The sequence below is a fragment of the Entelurus aequoreus genome, linkage group LG08 (genome assembly GCF_033978785.1).
Source record: "Entelurus aequoreus isolate RoL-2023_Sb linkage group LG08, RoL_Eaeq_v1.1, whole genome shotgun sequence".
NCBI classification, from domain to species: domain Eukaryota; kingdom Metazoa; phylum Chordata; class Actinopteri; order Syngnathiformes; family Syngnathidae; genus Entelurus; species Entelurus aequoreus.
Genome location: NC_084738.1, coordinates 2,581,892 through 2,604,151, shown reverse-complemented (window position 1 = coordinate 2,604,151; position 22,260 = coordinate 2,581,892). Strand labels below are relative to the sequence as shown.

The 22,260-nt window shown below is 40.5% G+C and overlaps 2 protein-coding genes across 2 annotated transcripts in view; both read right to left on the bottom strand.

The window, feature by feature from the left end:
* Positions 1 to 13,644, bottom strand: part of LOC133655310 (choline O-acetyltransferase-like) — a 22,990-nt gene extending 9,346 nt beyond the window's left edge. The window contains exons 1-4 of the mRNA XM_062055340.1: positions 13,543 to 13,644; positions 13,347 to 13,405; positions 3,201 to 3,392; positions 1,158 to 1,276 (exon numbers count right to left, since the gene is read on the bottom strand). Of these exons, the coding sequence (XP_061911324.1) occupies positions 1,158 to 1,276; positions 3,201 to 3,392; positions 13,347 to 13,385 (350 nt within the window). The 5' untranslated portion in view covers positions 13,386 to 13,405; positions 13,543 to 13,644. The remainder of the gene's footprint in view (positions 1 to 1,157; positions 1,277 to 3,200; positions 3,393 to 13,346; positions 13,406 to 13,542) is intronic.
* A 4,382-nt stretch (positions 13,645 to 18,026) lies between these two features.
* Positions 18,027 to 21,797, bottom strand: LOC133654930 (probable vesicular acetylcholine transporter-B). Its single transcript, XM_062054807.1, has one exon. It carries the CDS (start codon positions 21,786 to 21,788, stop codon positions 20,178 to 20,180), a length of 1,611 nt encoding a protein of 536 aa, XP_061910791.1. The 5' UTR covers positions 21,789 to 21,797; the 3' UTR covers positions 18,027 to 20,177.
* Positions 21,798 to 22,260: the final 463 nt, after the last annotated feature.

Sequence of the window (22,260 nt, the reverse complement as noted above, 5' to 3'; positions counted from 1 at the left end):
GTTTGAAGAAATATTTCACAAAATATTCTTCGTCGAAAAAACAGAAGCTAAAATGAAGAATTAAATTAAAATGTATTTATTATTCTTTACAATAAAAAAAAAAAATTACTTGAACATTGATTTAAATTGTCAGGAAAGAAGAGGAAGGAATTTAAAAGGTAAAAAGGTATATGTGTTTAAAAATCCTAAAATCATTTTTAAGGTTGTATTTTTTCTCTAAAATTGTCTTTCTGAAAGTTATAAGAAGCAAAGTAAAAAAATGAATGAATTTATTTAAACAAGTGAAGACCAAGTCTTTAAAATATTTTCTTGGATTTTCAAATTCTATTTGAGTTTTGTCTCTCTTCTAATTAAAAATGTCGAGCAAAGTGAGACCAGCTTGCTAGTAAATAAATACAATTTAAAAAATAGAGGCAGCTCACTGGTAAGTGCTGCTATTTGAGCTATTTTTAGAACAGGCCAGCGGGCTACTCATCTGGTCCTTACGGGCTACCTGGTGCCCGCGGGCACCGCGTTGGTGACCCCTGATGTAGAAGCTATAATAATACTAAGCTTCTACATCAGTGGTCCCCAACCACCGATCCGCGGACCGATTGGTACCGGGCCGCACAAGAATTTAATTTTTTTTTTTTTTTTTTTTTTTTTTTTTTAATGAAATCAACATAAAAAACACAATATATACATTCTATATCAATATAGATCAATACAGCCTGCAGGGATACAGTCCGTAAGCACACATGATTGTATTTATTTATGTAAAAAAAACAAAAACACCACCACCACCACCGGTCCGTGGGACAAATTTTCAAGCGTTGACCGGTCCGCAGCTACAAAAAGGTTGGGGACCACTGTTCTACATGGTCGCTTACCTACAGTAGTCGTGGCGGTTTACCTGACACATGAAAGGTGAGGAATTACGGAAGTGTGCTAATCCACTTCACCAGTAGAATGTTGAATATCTTCAAATGTGTTTTGCGGCAATTCCGACTTTGACGGCAGTGTCAGTTGCTATGTAGAGTGGCGCTTCCCGTCATTTTCAGCAGACTGCATTGCAAAGTGATTAACACCCCCTTTTCTTCTTACGCGAGATCCACCCAGGAATCCCTTCCCTGCTGCATTCATGGAGGACTCTTAGTTGTGGTGGACGCGTCACGTACCTGAGGGCGTCCTTACGGTCCTTGAAGGTGTGCTTAGGGAACACCATGACCGGACTGGAGTTGACCGGGAGGGCCAACCTGTTGTTCAGGTACATGTCCTCCAGCCAGTAGTCGTACACCTGCAGGACACAACAATACTTGTACTTTACCTATCGTTTAGCGATTAGATCAAACGGATGGCTGGATAGGAGAGACGATCGTTTAATTGATGCAGAAAGGCCCACGGCTCATCTGCAAAGTCCGCTTCAAAGAGAAATTCTGTCATAATAACAGTAGTACTTTTTTTTCTATTTACAGTAATATACTGTAAAAAAACACGTAAATTTTACAGTACAATTCTGTCGACTAAGCTGTTATTTTTTATACCATGAAATCTACAGATTTTTACATGTATACATTTATATATATATATATATATATATATATATATATATATATATATATATATATATATATATATATATATATATATATATATATATATATATATAAATGTAAATGTGTATAAATGTACATCTATATATATATACATATATATATATATATACTTTGTATATATATATATATTTATATATACATATGTATATATCTATATATATATTATATATATATATATATATATATATGTACTTTCTATTCTATTCTATATATACTGTATACATATATATATATATATATATATATATATATATATATATATATATATATATATATATATATATATATATATATATATATATTCTTCATACATACGTTAGGTCAGGAAAAAACACAGAGGCTATTTCATCCATACAAGCCTGTTTCGCAGGTTTTCCTGCTCTTCAGGGGATTTTAACGTATATTCCGCTCTACCCCTGTATTGAGCACTGTATAACTGATAAACGACATATATATATATATATATATATATATATATATATATATATATATATATATATATATATATATATATATATATATATATATATATATATATATATATATATATATATATATATATATATATATATATATATATATATATATATATACCTGTGTGTGTATGTATATATATATATAGATATATATATATATATATATATATATATATATATATATATATATATATATACTGTGTGTAAATAAATAAATATTATATATACATATATATATATATATATATATATATATAGTAGATATACATATGTACGTGTATATATATATATATATATATATATATATATATATATACTGTGTGTAAATAAATAAATATTTAAATATATATCTATATATATATATATATATCTATATATAGATACATATATATATATATACTGTGTGTGTATATATACAGTATATATGTGTGTGTATATATATATGTATATATATATATATATATATGTATTTTTTATTTAATTATTTAATACTCATGACAAAGTTTGCAGCTTGTAACCATATTTAGAAAATCTGTTTTTTTGTATGCAAAAGCTGTAAAAAAAAATATTCCATTTATAATTAATAATTCCTACTACATGGAAATTAATATACCAATCAACAGCGATAAAAAGTGCTAGATAAAATATCTATAACTAGATATTAGGAAATAATATATTATTAATATTTCACGAGTTCTGCAAAGATTTGTATCATGTACATTGTATCTGTAAACAAACACATTTATTCCAGATAATGTCCAAAGTTTATATGAAAAGGTAAAAAATATGTTGATATACCACAGTGAAGCCAATTCAAAACTGCTATGCTGCTTTGGCAAAAATCGAAAAGGTATACAAAACACAATAAATGGGCAAAAACTGTTAAAAACAAATGTTCTTTAAACATTATATTTATGGGGGAAGCGTTCGGCTAAAATATCAACATAAATAGTGCCGTCGTTTCAGAAGTGCGTTCGTTAATCCGTCATTCGTAGCCATGCTAAATGAGCAATTATCTCAATGGGCTTCTGAATGGACGCATGACCAACAATTATACTCTTAAAGGAACGACAGGATGCTTTTCTTCTTCCTATTTATTTCCATCTTGTTTGGATGAGTAATGTCTTACCCAGTTGTCCATGTTGTCCCTCCTCTCCAGGAGCTTCTTCTGCAGGACCTCCCCAGCACCACCCGCAGCACCAAACTTCTCCACCATGGCCTTGGTTTTGTCGAACTGCTCCGCCTTCACCAGGTGTCGCACGGCCCTCAGGTAGGTGTCCAGGGTTTGCTTGAGGGGGGGCACGGGGACCTTAGGCAACCCCTAACACACACACACACACACACACACACACACACACACACACACACACACACACACACACACACACACACACACACACACTGATCACTCATGCTATGTAATGAACATAAAAACAGCTGTTTAATGTCACCCCCTCTTCAGTGATTGTTCATTAGTGAGATGGCTAAAGGGGCGGGGCTTTTGAGACTTTAATTATTAGAGGGTTAATATTTCATCGTTAACGCTTCAAGTCGATAAATCCCCCACCGGGACTCCCGAGATACTCTTGTTGTGTTTCTTTAAGGCGGGGAAATGCTAATGACGTCTCTTTTACCGTGTGATGTTGGAAGATTTGCATACCGTTGCCGTGGGCGACCGGTTGTTAAGGTTGACCCGAGCTTTGGAATGATGGAGTCAATAGAGGATCTTTGTTTTTACTGTAGCGCTCTAAAACAGCATTAGGTCCTTAAAAACAGCAAAGCACTTCTGTCACGTAGAGCAGTGGTCCCCAACCACCGGGCCGTGGCCCGGTACCGGTCCGCGGACCGATTGGTACCGGGCCGCGCAAGAAATAAAATAAAATAAATAAATAAATAAAAATTAAAATTATTATTATTATTATTATTTATTTATTTTTTTTAATTTAAATCAACATAAAAACACTATATATACATATTGTGTATGTGTATGTCAATATAGATCAATACAGTCTGCAGGTATACAGTCCGTAAGCACACATGATTGTATTTCTTTAAAAAAAAAAAAAAAAAAAAAAAAATTTAAAAAAACCCCCCCCCCGGTCCGTGGGACAAATTTTCAAGCGTTGACCGGTCCCCAGCTACAAAAAGGTTGGGGACCACTGACGTAGAGGATCTTTGACCTACATTAAATCCTTAAAAACAGCAGCGAACTTGTAATAATAATAATAATATATTTTATTTGTAAATAGCATTTTCCATTGAGCAAACAATCTCAAAGTGCTACAGTGTATTAAAAAAATAAAAAATAATACAAATAAATAAGAAATAAAAACAAGAACTAGCACGCATATATATAAAAAAAAAGTTTTTTTTAAAAAGAAGGGTTTTTAAGCCTTTTTTAAAAGCATCCACAGTCTGTGGTGCCCTCAGGTGGTCAGGGAGAGCGTTCCACAGACTGGGAGCAGCGGAGCAGAAAGCCCGGTCTCCACTTGTGTCAGGTAGAGGATCTTTGACCCACGCTAAATCCTTAAAAACAGCAGCGCACTTCTGTCAAGTAGAGGATCTTTGACCTACATTAGGTCCTTAAAAACAGCAGCGCACTTGTGTCAAGTAGAGGATCTTTGACCCACGCTAAATCCTTAAAAACAGCAGCGCACTTCTGTCAAGTAGAGGATCTTTGACCTACATTAAATCCTTAAAAACAGCAGCGCACTTGTAATAATAATAATAATAATAATAATATATGTTATTTGTAAATAGCATTTTCCATTGAGCAAACAACTTCAAAGTCCTACAGTGTATTAAAAAAATACAAATAAATAAATAATACAAATAAATAAGAAATAAAAACAAGAACTAGCACGCATGTATCTAAAAAAAAGTTTTTTTTAAAAAGAAGAGTTTTTAAGCCTTTTTTAAAAGCATCCACAGTCTGTGGTGCCCTCAGGTGGTCAGGGAGAGCGTTCCACAGATTGGGAGCGGCGGAGCAGAAAGCCCGGTCTCCACTTGTGTCAGGTAGAGGATCTTTGACCCACATTAAATCCTTAAAAACAGCAGCGCACTTGTAATAATAATAATACTAATAAATTTTATTTGTAAAAAAGCACTTTCCATTGAGCAAACAACCTCAAAGTGCTACAGTGTATTAAAAAAAAAAAAGATAATACAAATAAATAAGAAATAAAAACAAGAACTAGCACGCATGTATCTAAAAAAAAGTTTTTTTAAAAAGAAGAGTTTATAAGCCTTTTTTAAAAGCATCCACAGTCTGTGGTGCCCTCAGGTGGTCAGGGAGAGCGTTCCACAGACTGGGAGCGGCGGAGCAGAAAGCCCGGTCTCCCATTGTGTCAAGTAGAGGATCTTTGACCCACGCTAAATCCTTAAAAACAGCAGCACACTTCTGTCAAGTAGAGGATCTTTGACCCACGCTAAATCCTTAAAAACAGCAGCGCACTTGTAATAATAATAATAATAATAATAATAATAATAGATTTTATTTGTAAAAAGCACTTTCCATTGAGCAAACAACCACAGCTACAGTGTATTAAAAAAAATATAATAATACAAATAAATAAGGAATAAAAACTAGAACTAGCACGCACACTGTATATCTAAAAAAGGCTTTTTTTAAAAGAAGGGTTTTTGAGCCTTTTTTAAAAGCATCCACAGTCTGTGGTGCCCTCAGGTGGTTCCACAGAATGGGAGCGGCGGAGCAGAAAGCCACTTGTGTCAAGTAGAGGATCTTTGACCTACGTTAGGTCCTTAAAAACAGCAGCGCACTTCTGTCAAGTAGAGGATCTTTGACCTACATTAAATCCTTAAAAACAGCAGCGCACTTGTGTCAAGTAGAGGATCTTTGACCTACATTAAATCCTTAAAAACAGCAGCGCACTTGTGTCAAGTAGAGGATCTTTGACCTACGTTAGGTCCTTAAAAACAGCAGCGCACTTGTGTCAAGTAGAGGATCTTTGACCTACATTAAATCCTTAAAAACAGCAGCGCACTTGTGTCAAGTAGAGGATCTTTGACCTACGTTAGGTCCTTAAAAACAGCAGCGCACTTGTGTCAAGTAGAGGATCTTTGACCTACATTAAATCCTTAAAAACAGCAGCGCACTTGTGTCAAGTAGAGGATCTTTGACCTACGTTAGGTCCTTAAAAACAGCAGCGCACTTGTGTCAAGTAGAGGATCTTTGACCTACATTAAATCCTTAAAAACAGCAGCGCACTTGTGTCAAGTAGAGGATCTTTGACCTACATTAAATCCTTAAAAACAGCAGCGCACTTGTGTCAAGTAGAGGATCTTTGACCTACGTTAGGTCCTTAAAAACAGCAGCGCACTTGTGTCAAGTAGAGGATCTTTGACCTACATTAAATCCTTAAAAACAGCAGCGCACTTGTGTCAAGTAGAGGATCTTTGACCTACGTTAGGTCCTTAAAAACAGCAGCGCACTTGTGTCAAGTAGAGGATCTTTGACCTACATTAAATCCTTAAAAACAGCAGCGCACTTGTGTCAAGTAGAGGATCTTTGACCTACATTAAATCCTTAAAAACAGCAGCGCACTTCTGTCAAGTAGAGGATCTTTGACCTACATTAAATCCTTAAAAACAGCAGCGCACTTGTGTCAAGTAGAGGATCTTTGACCTACATTAAATCCTTAAAAACAGCAGCTTACTTCTGTCAAGTAGAGGATCTTTGACCTACATTAAATCCTTAAAAACAGCAGCGCACTTCTGTCAAGTAGAGGATCTTTGACCTACATTAAATCCTTAAAAACAGCAGCGCACTTGTGTCAAGTAGAGGATCTTTGACCTACATTAAATCCTTAAAAACAGCAGCGCACTTGTGTCAAGTAGAGGATCTTTGACCTACATTAAATCCTTAAAAACAGCAGCGCGCTTGTGTCAAGTAGAGGATCTTTGACCTACGTTAGGTCCTTAAAAACAGCAGCGCACTTGTGTCAAGTAGAGGATCTTTGACCTACATTAAATCCTTAAAAACAGCAGCTTACTTCTGTCAAGTAGAGGATCTTTGACCTACATTAAATCCTTAAAAACAGCAGCGCACTTCTGTCAAGTAGAGGATCTTTGACCTACATTAAATCCTTAAAAACAGCAGCGCACTTGTGTCAAGTAGAGGATCTTTGACCTACATTAAATCCTTAAAAACAGCAGCTTACTTCTGTCAAGTAGAGGATCTTTGACCTACATTAAATCCTTAAAAACAGCAGCGCACTTCTGTCAAGTAGAGGATCTTTGACCTACATTAAATCCTTAAAAACAGCAGCGCACTTGTGTCAAGTAGAGGATCTTTGACCTACATTAAATCCTTAAAAACAGCAGCGCACTTCTGTCAAGTAGAGGATCTTTGACCTACATTAAATCCTTAAAAACAGCAGCGCACTTGTGTCAAGTAGAGGATCTTTGACCTACATTAAATCCTTAAAAACAGCAGCGCACTTGTGTCAAGTAGAGGATCTTTGACCTACGTTAGGTCCTTAAAAACAGCAGCGCACTTGTGTCAAGTAGAGGATCTTTGACCTACATTAAATCCTTAAAAACAGCAGCACACTTGTGTCAAGTAGAGGATCTTTGACCTACGTTAGGTCCTTAAAAACAGCAGCGCACTTGTGTCAAGTAGAGGATCTTTGACCTACATTAAATCCTTAAAAACAGCAGCACACTTGTGTCAAGTAGAGGATCTTTGACCTACGTTAGGTCCTTAAAAACAGCAGCGCACTTGTGTCAAGTAGAGGATCTTTGACCTACATTAAATCCTTAAAAACAGCAGCGCACTTCTGTCAAGTAGAGGATCTTTGACCTACATTAAATCCTTAAAAACAGCAGCGCACTTGTGTCAAGTAGAGGATCTTTGACCTACATTAAATCCTTAAAAACAGCAGCGCACTTGTGTCAAGTAGAGGATCTTTGACCTACGTTAGGTCCTTAAAAACAGCAGCGCACTTGTGTCAAGTAGAGGATCTTTGACCTACATTAAATCCTTAAAAACAGCAGCACACTTGTGTCAAGTAGAGGATCTTTGACCTACATTAAATCCTTAAAAACAGCAGCGCACTTGTGTCAAGTAGAGGATCTTTGACCTACGTTAGGTCCTTAAAAACAGCAGCGCACTTGTGTCAAGTAGAGGATCTTTGACCTACATTAAATCCTTAAAAACAGCAGCGCACTTGTGTCAAGTAGAGGATCTTTGACCCACATTAAATCCTTAAAAACAGCAGCGCACTTGTTTCAAGTAGAGGATCTTTGACCCACATTAAATCCTTAAAAACAGCAGCGCACTTCTGTCAAGTCGAGGATCTTTGACCTACATTAGGTCCTTAAAAACAGCAGCGCACATGTGTCAAGTAGAGGATCTTTGACCTACATTAAATCCTTAAAAACAGCAGCGCACTTGTGTCAAGTAGAGGATCTTTGACTTACGTTAGGTCCTTAAAAACAGCAGCGCACTTGTTTCAAGTAGAGGACCTTTGACCTACGTTAGGTCCTTAAAAACAGCAGCGCACTTGTGTCAAGTAGAGGATCTTTGACCTACATTAAATCCTTAAAAACAGCAGCTTACTTCTGTCAAGTAGAGGATCTTTGACCTACATTAAATCCTTAAAAACAGCAGCGCACTTCTGTCAAGTAGAGGATCTTTGACCTACATTAAATCCTTAAAAACAGCAGCGCACTTGTGTCAAGTAGAGGATCTTTGACCTACATTAAATCCTTAAAAACAGCAGCTTACTTCTGTCAAGTAGAGGATCTTTGACCTACATTAAATCCTTAAAAACAGCAGCGCACTTCTGTCAAGTAGAGGATCTTTGACCTACATTAAATCCTTAAAAACAGCAGCTTACTTCTGTCAAGTAGAGGATCTTTGACCTACATTAAATCCTTAAAAACAGCAGCGCACTTCTGTCAAGTAGAGGATCTTTGACCTACATTAAATCCTTAAAAACAGCAGCGCACTTGTGTCAAGTAGAGGATCTTTGACCTACATTAAATCCTTAAAAACAGCAGCTTACTTCTGTCAAGTAGAGGATCTTTGACCTACATTAAATCCTTAAAAACAGCAGCGCACTTCTGTCAAGTAGAGGATCTTTGACCTACATTAAATCCTTAAAAACAGCAGCGCACTTGTGTCAAGTAGAGGATCTTTGACCTACATTAAATCCTTAAAAACAGCAGCGCACTTGTGTCAAGTAGAGGATCTTTGACCTACATTAAATCCTTAAAAACAGCAGCGCGCTTGTGTCAAGTAGAGGATCTTTGACCTACGTTAGGTCCTTAAAAACAGCAGCGCACTTGTGTCAAGTAGAGGATCTTTGACCTACATTAAATCCTTAAAAACAGCAGCTTACTTCTGTCAAGTAGAGGATCTTTGACCTACATTAAATCCTTAAAAACAGCAGCGCACTTCTGTCAAGTAGAGGATCTTTGACCTACATTAAATCCTTAAAAACAGCAGCGCACTTGTGTCAAGTAGAGGATCTTTGACCTACATTAAATCCTTAAAAACAGCAGCTTACTTCTGTCAAGTAGAGGATCTTTGACCTACATTAAATCCTTAAAAACAGCAGCGCACTTCTGTCAAGTAGAGGATCTTTGTACCTACATTAAATCCTTAAAAACAGCAGCGCACTTGTGTCAAGTAGAGGATCTTTGACCTACATTAAATCCTTAAAAACAGCAGCGCACTTCTGTCAAGTAGAGGATCTTTGACCTACATTAAATCCTTAAAAACAGCAGCGCACTTGTGTCAAGTAGAGGATCTTTGACCCTACATTAAATCCTTAAAAAAAGCAGCGCACTTGTGTCAAGTAGAGGATCTTTGACCTACGTTAGGTCCTTAAAAACAGCAGCGCACTTGTGTCAAGTAGAGGATCTTTGACCTACATTAAATCCTTAAAAACAGCAGCACACTTGTGTCAAGTAGAGGATCTTTGACCTACATTAAATCCTTAAAAACAGCAGCGCACTTGTGTCAAGTAGAGGATCTTTGACCTACGTTAGGTCCTTAAAAACAGCAGCGCACTTGTGTCAAGTAGAGGATCTTTGACCTACATTAAATCCTTAAAAACAGCAGCGCACTTGTGTCAAGTAGAGGATCTTTGACCCACATTAAATCCTTAAAAACAGCAGCGCCACTTGTTTCAAGTAGAGGATCTTTGACCCACATTAAATCCTTAAAAACAGCAGCGCACTTCTGTCAAGTCGAGGATCTTTGACCTACATTAGGTCCTTAAAAACAGCAGCGCACATGTGTCAAGTAGAGGATCTTTGACCTACATTAAATCCTTAAAAACAGCAGCGCACTTGTGTCAAGTAGAGGATCTTTGACTTACGTTAGGTCCTTAAAAACAGCAGCGCACTTGTTTCAAGTAGAGGATCTTTGACCTACGTTAGGTCCTTAAAAACAGCAGCGCACATGTGTCAAGTAGAGGATCTTTGACCTACGTTAGGTCCTTAAAAACCGCAGCGCATTTGTGTCAAGTAGAGGATCTTTGACATACATTAAATCCTTAAAAACAGCAGCGCACTTCTGTCAAGTAGAGGATCTTTGACCTATGTTAGGTCCTTAAAAACCGCAGCGCACTTGTGTCAAGTAGAGGATCTTTGACATACATTAAATCCTTAAAAACAGCAACGCACTTGTGTCAAGTAGAGGATCTTTGACATACATTAAATCCTTAAAAACAGCAGCGCACTTCTGTCAAGTCAAGGATCTTTGACCTATGTTAGGTCCTTAAAAACAGCAGCGCACTTGTGTCAAGAAGAGGATCTTTGACCCACATTAAATCCTTAAAAACAGCAGCGCACTTGTGTCAAGTAGAGGATCTTTGACCCACATTAAATCCTTAAAAACAGCAACGCACTTGTTTCAAGTAGAGGATCTTTGACCTACGTTAGGTCCTTAAAAACAGCAGTGCACATGTGTCAAGTAGAGGATCTTTGACCTACATTAAATCTTTAAAAACAGCAGCGCAATTGTGTCAAGTAGAGGATCTTTGACCTACGTTAGGTCCTTAAAAACAGCAGCGCACTTGTTTCAAGTAGAGGATCTTTGACCTACGTTAGGTCCTTAAAAACAGCAGCGCACTTGTGTCAAGTAGAGGATCTTTGACATACATTAAATCCTTAAAAACAGCAGCGCAATTGTGTCAAGTAGAGGATCTTTGACATACATTAAATCCTTAAAAACAGCAGCACACTTCTGTCAAGTCAAGGATCTTTGACCTACATTAGGTCCTTAAAAACAGCAGTGCACTTGTGTCAAGAAGAGGATCTTTGAGCTACGTTAAATCCTTAAAAACAGCAGCGCACTTGTGTCAAGTAGAGAATCTTTGACCTACGTTAGGTCCTTAAAAACAGCAGCGCACTTGTGTCAAGTAGAGGATCTTTGACCTACGTTAGGTCCTTAAAAACAGCAGCGCAATTGTGTCAAGTAGAGGATCTTTGACATACATTAAATCCTTAAAAACAGCAGCGCACTTGTGTCAAGTAGAGGATCTTTGACCTACATTAAATCCTTAAAAACAGCAGCGCACTTGTGTCAAGTAGAGGATCTTTGACCTACGTTAGGTCTTTAAGAACAGCACAGCACTCCATTCTTTGATCCACATTCTTTAAAAAGAGCACTTGCGTCATGTCGATAATCTTGGACTGGTGTTTTAGTTAGAGTTTCTTAAAATCAGCACAGCACTCCTGTCATAAAGAGGATCTTTGACTAACGTACGTGAAGCAGATTCCTGAAAACATCCGATTGCACTCCTCTTATAGAGGATCTTTGACTTGTGTTTTGCAGTAGTTCTTCAAAAAGAGCACTTGGGTCATGTCGATAATCTTGGACTCATGTTTTAGTAAGAGGTTCTTAAAATCAGCACAGCACTCCTGTCATAAAGAGGATCTTTGACTAAAGTATGTGAAGCAGATGCCCGAAAACATCCGATTGCACTCCTCTTATAGAGGATCTTTGACTTGCGTTTTGGCAGTAGTTCTTTAAAAAAGAGCACTTGCGTCATGTAGATAATCTTGGACTGGTGTTTTAGTAAAAGGTTCTTAAAATCAGCACAGTACTCCTGTCATAAAGAGGATCTTTGACTAACGTATGTGAAGAAGATTCCTGAAAACATCCGATTGCACTCCTCTTATAGAGGATCTTTGACTTGCGTTTTTTAAGTAGTTCTTTAAAAAGAGCACTTGCGTCATGTAGATAATCTTGGACTCGTGTTTTAGTAAGAGGTTCTTAGATCAGCACAGCACTCCTGTCATAAAGAGGATCTTTGACTAACGTATGTGAAGAAGATTCCTGAAAACATCCGATTGCTTTCCTCCTATAGAGGATCTTTGACTTGTGTTTTTAAAGTAGTTCTTTAAAAAAGAGCACTTGCGTCATGTAGATAATCTTGGACTGGTGTTTTAGTGAAAGGTTCTTAAAATCAGCACAGCACTCCTGTCATAAAGAGGATCTTTGACTAACGTATGTGAAGAAGATTCCTGAAAACATCCGATTGCACTCCTCTTATAGAGGATCTTTGACTTGCGTTTTGGCAGTAGTTCTTTAAAAAAGAGCACTTGCGTCATGTAGATAATCTTGGACTGGTGTTTTAGTAAAAGGTTCTTAAAATCAGCACAGCACTCCTGTCATAAAGAGGATCTTTGACTAACGTACGTGAAGAAGATTCCTGAAAACATCCGATTGCACTCCTCTTATAGAGGATCTTTGACTTGTGTTTTTAAAGTAGTTCTTTAAAAAAGAGCACTTGCGTCATGTCGATAATCTTGGACTCATGTTTTAGTTAGAGGTTCTTAAAATCAGCACAGCACTCCTGTCATAAAGAGGATCTTTGACTAACGTACGTGAAGCAGATTCCTGAAAACATCCGATTGCACTCCTCTTATAGAGGATCTTTGACTTGTGCTTTTGCAGTCGCTCCCTAAAAACAGCGCGGTGTGAGTTTATTATCCATGAGGTGGTGAGGTGAACGTTTTTATACTTTTCAGAGCCTTGCATTAGCAGTATTTATTAAAAAATAACAACAAAAGCAAAGGGAGAAGTCCTTGTCTCCTTGTACCTAATGTTTTGGCCAATTGGCGTGCAGTGCTTTCAGCCCCCTTAGCGGTGAGTTGGCGGTACTGCAGGAGCTGTCCCGCGTGCTGAAGTTGCTGCTTCTAACAGTACAGCATCACAAAGCATTTTAGACATAAAAAAGTCTTTGTTTTTGTGAATAATTGAAGTATTAAAGATAAAAGAAGTAAAAAGGAGGCATACTTTTGGGTCGCCGGGCGTGTTTCTTTCCAGAAGCGGCATCACCGACGGAGGCAAACAGCCTGAAGGGAGCGTGCAAACACAGGAATGTTTCTGCAAAACTACTCTACAAAATCATTCCTTCAAGTGACAAACACCAGACGGCGCAGGCTAAAATAACACTTTGCATTTCATCACGTCATTAAAAAGTCTCCCTTACCTGCGTGGAAGATGTCCCTTGTTAGGGACGGCGAGGAGGACAGCGAGGAGGAGCGGCGACATGTCCCGCCCGCCGCGTCTCGGGCTGGCTAGTGACGCTCCACGGGAAAAGGCGGCGTGGAGAAAGATGCTGAAGGGAGGAAGGTGTTGGGTGAGTCTACCTACCCTCCCCACCCACCCACCCCACAACACCACCCATCAACATCATCACCGCCGCCACCACTACCCCACCCCGCAGGACGAGACTCCTCCCATCAAAATCTATTTGCGCATGATATTATCTGACCCCTCTCTCTCTCTCTCTCTCCCCTGCATTCAACAATTTCATATTCATCTGCACTTTTGCTCATTGCAGGCTTTTTTATATGGGACGATAAAATCCACACCAAAAAAAAAAACACTTCACTTAGGGGGGGGCGTGAGAGGCAATAGGGTAATAACTTATATCTTGACACACAGGTAAATAAATATTAATTCACGGAGGGGTGGAAAAAAAATTATGTCGCCGAATTTTTTTTTATTATGAGCAAATTGCCTTGGGGGGGCACCGGGAGGTGTTGTGGAAAGGGGGGCGTGAGAGGCAACAGCATAATAGCATATTTAGTGTTAGTAAAGAACTATCTTGACACATCCAGATAAAAAATATATATATACAATATATATATAATTTTAATATAAGCAGGTTCCAAACAGCCCCTTTAAATAGGGGGGGCGTGAGAGCCAGCACCCTAATAGTGTTAGTAAAGAACTGTTTTGACACATAAAGATTAAAAAAAATAGACATTTACTTCAGGAGGGGCTGTGAAAAAAGGTCGTCCCCTAGAAAATGTTTACTATGAGCAAAGTCCCTCAGGGAGGGAAAGCGGGGTGTGAGAGGCAACAGCTTGATAACATCTTTAGTGTTGGTAAAGATCTGTCTTTACATATAAAACTAATAAAGATTTACTTCGGGTGGGTGAAAAAATGATGTACCCAAGGCAATTTGAGGGGGGGGGGTGCTAGGAAAAGGGGGGTGTGAGAGGCAACATCTAATCACAACTTTAGTGTTTTAGTGAAGAACTATCTTGACACATCCAGATAAAAAATATATATATACTTTAGGGGGGGTGAAAAATGTATGTCTTCGAATTTTTTTTTACAATAAGCAGGTTCCAAACAGCCCCTTTAATGCACAGTGTTTCTTAAATAGGGGGGGCGTGAGAGCCAACACCGTAGTAGTGTTAGTAAAGAACTGTTTTGACACATAAAGATTAAAAAAAATGGACATTTGCTTCAGGAGGGGCTGTGAAAAAACATCGTCCCCTAGAAAATGTTTACTATGAGCAAAGTCCCTCAGGGAGGGAAAGCGGGGTGTGAGAGGCGACAGCTTGATAACATCTTTAGTGTTGGTAAAGATCTGTCTTTACGTATAAAACTAATAAAGATTTACTTCGGGTGGGTGAAAAAAATGATGTACCCTAGGCAATTTGAAGGGGGGGGGGGTGCTAGGAAAAGGGGCGTGTGAGAGGCAACATCTAATCACAACTTTAGTGTTAGTGAAGAACTATCTTGACACATCCAGATAAAAAATATATATATACTTTAGGGGGGGGTGAAAAATGTATGTCTTTGAGAAAATTTTTACAATAAGCAGGTTCCAAACAGCCCCTTTAATACATAGTGTTTCTTTAATAGGGGGGGCATGAGAGCCAACACCGTAGTAGTGTTAGTAAAGAACTGTTTTGACACATAAAGATTTAAAAAAAAAATAGACATTTACTTCAGGAGGGGCTGTGAAATAATGTCGTCCCCTAGAAAATGTTTACTGTGAGCAAAGTCCCTCAGGGAGGGAGCACCGGGGAAAGCGGGGTGTGAGAGGCGACAGCGTGATAACATCTTTAGTGTTGGTAAAGATCTATCTTTACATATAAAACTAATAAAGATTGACTTCGGGTGGGTGAAAAAAATGATGTACCCTAGGCAATTTGGGGAGGGGGGTGCCATGAGGCACCAGGAAAAGGGGGGTGTGAGAGGCAACAACTAATCACATATTTAGCGTTAGTAAAGAACTATCTTGATACAAAAAAAAATTACTTTGGGGGTGGGCAATGTTTGTTAAATAGGGGGTGGGAGGTGCCGCGAGGTGTGGTGGGAAGGGGGCCGTGAGAGCCAACAGTGTAAAAGCATCTTTAGTCTTAGTAAAGAATTGTCTTGACACATAAAGATTAAAATAAATAGACATTTACTTCAGGAGGAGCTGTGAAATAATGTTGTGCCCTAGAAAAATGTAACAATGAGAAAATTCCTTTAGGGGGGGCGCCATGAGGCGCAGGGATAAGCGGGGTGTGAGAGGCGTGATAACATCTTTAGTGTTGGTAAAGATGTATCTTTACACATAAAACTAATAAAGATTTACTTCTGGGGGGGTGACAAAAATTATGTCCCTTTGGCAATTGGGGTGAGGTGGCAGGAAAAGGGGTGGGGGGTGAGAGGCAACAGCTAATCACATCTTTAGCGTTAGTAAAGGACTATCTTGACGAATACAACAACAAAAAATCTACTTTGGGGGGGGGGGGGGGGGTGTTTGTTATAGCGGGGGGGCAGGGGGTTGCCGTGAGGTGTGGTGGGAAGGGGGGGGGGGGGGGTGAGAGGCAACAGCGTAAGAGCATCTTTACTATTTTTAATTACTCTCTTGACAAATATTTTTAAAAATAATGTACTTAAAAAGGGGGGGGGCGTGAAAAATGTGTCCCCGAGAACATTGTAACTATATGGGCAGGTTCCACACAGCCCCTTTAATGCATCCATCCATCCATTTTCTACCGCTTGTCCCTTTTTGGGGTCGCTGGAGCCTATCTCAGCTGCAATGTTTCTTAAATAGTGGGGCGGGGAAAGGGGGGCATGAGAGGCAACAGAGTGTGTTAGTAAAGAACTATCTTTTTTTTTTTTTTTTTTTTTACTTCAGGGGGGCGTGAAAAAATTATGTATGTATATATATATATATATATATATATATATATATATATATATATATATATATATATATATATATATATATTTTTTTTTTTTTTTTTTTTTTTAATTTTTTTTTTTTTTACTTCAGGGGGGGCGTGAAAAAATTATGTCCCCTGAAAATTGTAACATTGAGCTAATTCCAAACAACCCCTTTGATAGTATGTTAATTAAATAGTGGGGCGGGTCCCCTTGGGGGTCGGGAGGTCTTAGAGAGGGGGGGTGTGAGAGGCAACAGCATCTTTCCTGTTCGTAAAGAGATATATTGGCAAATACAAATAAAAAATATATATATTTACTTCAGGGGGGGGGCGTGAAAAAATGATGTCCCCTGAAAATTATAACTTTGAACAAATTCCAAACAACCCCTTTGATGCCAAGTTTGTTAAATAGTGGGGGGGGGGCGGGTTGGAGAAAGGGGGGCATGAGAGGCAACATCATCTTAGTGAAGATAAAAAAAAGTATATATTTACTTCAGGATGAGCGTGGAAAAAAATAATAGAGACCTGCTCTCACCTGACACGTCACTCAAGCAATTTTTTTCTTCTCATATTTTGATGATAAATGTGGAATAGAATAAGAAATAATGCAAACCACAAGCGTATGCCAGATTCCAACAGATTTATTAAACCCACAGTAAATAAATGAACACATATTTATTTATCATAATCTCCCACGCACACACACACGCACACACACACACACACACACACACACACACACACACACACACACACACACACACACACACATGCACTATCCAGTGGTCCACGCTTGATTAATGACGTCTTTACATTGTGCATCATTGTGCTATGTCACATATGTACAAACATGGAGGTACATTTCATTCCAAACAACAACAATAAAAATATAATACTGACCAGGCCTTTTTGTTAAAAATGTCATTTCTCCCAAGGAATACTCAAACGTGGCCTCTTTAAAAAGTAAAAAAAAAAAAAAAAAAAAAAGTGGAGTCCTTTAAAAAATATATGTAGAGATATAGGCTTCTTTTTTTGTGTGTGTGCTCTTTATAGTTGGTCCCACATTAATACGTGACGATCTTTTCTAGACACTCTGACGAACATGACGTGGACACGATCACAACCGAGAGAAGAAGAAAGGGGGTAGGGGGGGTCGCGATTTTGTTGATCAGGGTATTGCACATTAATTCAGTGTTTTTCAACCACTGTGCCGCGGCCGTGAAATACAGATTATGTCATTTCACCCAATTGGGCCAAAAATATTTTTTTGCACGCCATCAACTATAACCCGCAATTAATGTGCCGTTGTTGAGTGTCTGTACAGCTAATTGCTTTGTAGATGTCGGCAACAGGTCGTGTGAGACGACGATTTTTTTGGGTCATGATTACAGTATGCAGATGACAGCGGGAGGCAAAGTGCAGGTAAAAAGGTATTTAACGCTTAAACCAAAAAATAAACAAAAGGCGAGTGCCGCTAAGAAAGGGCATTGCAAAACTGAACTGGCTGCAAAGTAAACAAAACACAAAATGCTGGACGACAGCAAAGACTTACGGCGTGTGGCGCAGCAGACGGCGTCCACAAAGTACGTCCGTGCATGACGCGACAATCAACAATGTCCCCGCAAAGATAATCTTGATTGCGAAAACAAGGCAGGTGAGGGGCACGGCAACACATGAAGACATGAAAACTGCAACAAAAAAATACCAACAAAATAGGAGCGCAAGATAAGAACTAAAACACACAGGAAAACACCCAAAAAAAAGGCAAAATAAGTCACGGCGTGATAGTAGACAAGAGCTAATGTTAAGTTACATTTTGAAACTAGTGTAGTCTAGTAAAGGACTAGGTTGGCGGAAGCGGGGATCGAACCTGGAACCCTCAAGTTGCGGGCACCGACTGAGCGGTATAGCACAAACAAGTGAAATACAACCAGTGATCTTTTCAACGACTAATCATTTTCATCTTAGTTATCCTATCCTGGTGGAGATGAGGCAATAACGAATCAAAACAAAACGCACGTCGACAACAACGATGGCAAAAGTAACTGACTTGTTTATTGTTATTTGTATTTATTTTTTTAATTAATAAACATGTCCTGTCCAGCCACTCAGGGCAAATTGTATTAACGACGTAGATCAGGGGTGCCAAACTCATTTTTAGACGGGGAAAAATCTACTCCCAAATGGTGAAATCACGGCACGATAACTTAAAAATAAAGACAATTTCAGATTGTTTTCTTTGTTTGAAATTAGGGGAAAAAAAGCACATTCTAAAAAAAAAATAATTTACAAATCATTTAGTTGTTGGGGTTTTTTTGTGGTTTTTTTACACTTACATGTTGCGGTTAATAGTATTTAATCTTTATTTGTCGTTATTTATATTTTTCAGAATAATTGATGTGATAATGTTCATCAGTCATGCACGGTTAAATTTTCTATCCAGCAATTACTGAGTTTATTTATTATTATTTTTTATGATTTGGAAAAAATGGGTTGAAAAACACTGCATTAATTGAGATGATGGGGAGGAGGGCGTCTTTTGGCGAGGGCGCGCCCGCCTCAGGTGAACTCCGCGCCGGACGACTCCTCGGAGGGCGACCGCTGACAAAACGCACGTCGACAACAACGATGGCAAAAGTAACTGACTTGTTTATTATTATTTGTATTTATTTTTTTTATTAATAAACACGTCCTGTCCAGCCACTCAGGGCAAATCGTATTAACGACGTAGATCAGGGGTGCCAAACTCATTTTTAGACGGGGAAAAATCTACTCCCAAATGGTGAAATCACGGCACGATAACTTAAAAATAAAGACAACTTCAGATTGTTATTTTTGTTTGAAAATAGGGGAAAAAAAACACATTCTAAAAAAAAAAAATGTACAAATCATTTAGTTGTTGGGGTTTTTTTGTGGTTTTTTTACACTTACATGTTGCGGTTAATAGTATTTAATCTTTATTTGTCGTTATTTATATTTTTCGGAATAAATGATGTGATAAATTTTCTATCCAGCAATTACTGAGTTTATTTATTATTATTTTTTATGATTTGGAAAAAATTGGTTGAAAAACACTGCATTAATTGAGATGATGGGGAGGAGGGCGTCTTTTGGCGAGGGCGCGCCCGCCTCAGGCTGACAAAACGCACGTCGACAACAACGATGACAAAAGTAACTGACTTGTTTATTATTATTTGTATTTATTTTTTTTATTAATAAACATGTCCTGTCCAGCCACTCAGGGCAAATGGTATTAACGACGTAGATCAGGGGTGCCAAACTCATTTTTAGACGGAGAAAAATCTACTCCCAAATGGTGAAATCACGGCACGATAACTTAAAAATAAAGACAACTTCAGATTGTTATTTTTGTTTGAAAACAGGGGAAAAAAAGCACATTATAAATAAAAAAAAGTACAAATCATTTAGTTGTTGGGGTTTTTTTGGTGGTTTTTTTACACTTACATGTTGCGGTTAATAGTATTTAATCTTTATTTGTCGTTATTTATATTTTTCGGAATAAATGATGTGATAAATTTTCTATCCAGCAATTACTGAGTTTATTTATTATTATTTTTTATGATTTGGAAAAAATTGGTTGAAAAACACTGCTTTAATTGAGATGATGGGGAGGAGGGCGTCTTTTGGCGAGGGCGCGCCCGCCTCAGGTGAACTCCGCGCCGGACGACTCCTCGGAGGGCGACCGCTGCTGCTGCTGCTGCTGCTGCTGCTGCTGCTGCGCCCTGTACGCGTCGAAGCCGTTCTCGTCCACGGGCAGGCAGTTCCCCGCCGCGCGGTAGCCCGTCGTCGTCTTCTTCTTCTTCTTCTTGTCGCGCCGCTCCTCCAGGCGGATGGCGTCGTAGAGCCCCTGCGGAGGCTCCTCCAGCAGCGTGTCCCGCTCCGAGTGGGACGGCCGCATCTGGCAGACGTTGCGCAGCAGCAGCAAGGCGGGCGCGTACAGCACGTTGACCAGCCCCATGCCCAGGTTGAGCTGCACGAAGCCCAGGTTGTGCACGATCTGGCCGGCCACCACCGGGCCCATGGCGTACGCCACCGAGTAGGAGATGTCCGCGATGGCGTACACGCTGCCGTAGACGGAGACGTGGCGCACGTCCACCAGGAAGGCCAGCGTGGGCAGCAGCGCCGTGTCCACCAGCGCGATGCCGAAGCAGATGCCGCAGAGCGGGGCGATGAGCTCCTCGAAGGTCTTGCACGCCGGCACCGTGCAGGAGCTGGCCCCGATGATCACCATGCCCAGGGCGCCGTAGAACCACTGCAGGTTGGGGTGACGCGCGGCCAGCTTGACGGTGATGTAGACGCCGAGGACGTGCGGGAAGAAGGCCGGCAGCCAGGTGAGGCCCATCTGCCACTGCGTGGAGTGCATGGTGGTCTCCATCCAGTTGGAGATGGTGGGCTCCAGGAAGGCCAGCGGGATGTTGCACACCGTCAGCGCGCCCGCCACCACCGCGATGTAGGGGTCGATCATGAGCCGGTAGATGGGGGTGCCCACCGGCATGTTCTCCCGAGTCCTGTTGGAGAAGGGCCGGATGAGGGCCAGGAAGAAGACGCCGTCCAGCAGGCAGATGAGGGCCAGCACCAGGAAGGGGACGCGCTTGCCCACGAACTCGTACAGCACGCCGCCGAAGGGAGGCGCCACCAGGCTCCCGAAGGAGATGAAGGCCAGCGCGATGCCCAGCGCCCGGCTGCGCTCGCCCTCCTCCGTGTACTTGTCGGCGATCATCGCGATGCCGGAGGTGTCCGCGAACGCCGAGCCCAGCCCCTGCAGGCTGCGCGCCGCGAACAGCGTGGCGTAGTTCTCCCCGAAGGCGAAGATGCAAGTGGACAGGAACATGACCGTCAGGCCGATCAAGAGCGGGATGTCGTAGCCGACGCGGTCGATGAAGGTCCCGCTGAGGGGGTTGACGAGGAGCTGCAGGATGGCCTTGGAGGCGAATAAAACCCCGATTTGGATGTCCAGGTTGTTGCGGATGCGCGCCGCGTCCTGCGGGCTGGTGCCGTTGCCGGTGCCGTTGGGGTGCAGCACGACGTGGACGTGCTCCGCCTGCTCGCTCTCCAGGTCGGCCAGGTAGTCCGGGATGATGGGCACGATGACCATGTAGAGCATGTTGTCCAGGAGCAGCGCCACGCACACGATCACCAGGATGATGCGCCGCTGCTGGTGCGGGTCGCGCATGGCGGTGCCCAGCTGCTTGGTGCGCGCACCCATCTCGGACAGTTTGACGGCCAACCCGGACGGTCCGCGCTCAGGATTCATTGTGCGTCTTTCCCCCCCCCACACCCCCCAAAAAAAAAAAAATTAAAAAAATGGTGCTTTTTCTCTCAGCGCCGCTCACGCGTCATACCTGGACGCCGCCACGCCCGTGCGTAAAAGCGAAGATCGCAGCCATCTGGGTCTTTTTTACGCGGGCTTTTGGCGGCTGGGACGCCGGCAGACTTCCATCCTCGCAGCCTTCTCCACCTGTGGCACTTTGGCGCGCGGCTCTGACAGCGTGGGTGCTGCCTCCCTGGCCATTGGAGCACATTAACGCGCGGGTTTTGCTCCTGGCCGCCCTCCTCCTCCTCTCTTTCCACGCAGATGTGACATCAGCACCGGCGACCTGACTGCATCCCTTCCACACTTTGCCCACTTTATGCTAATTCGACCCCCCTGCTGCGACACTTCAACCAATGAGAGACACCGTGGGCTCCTCCATCTTCCAATTAGAACCTTAAAATGATCCCTTAAG

Excerpts from the sequence above, each read along its gene's own strand:
- LOC133654930 (XM_062054807.1), bottom strand. The coding sequence starts at position 21,788 with ATGAATCCTGAGCGCGGACCGTCCGGGTTGGCCGTCAAACTGTCCGAG.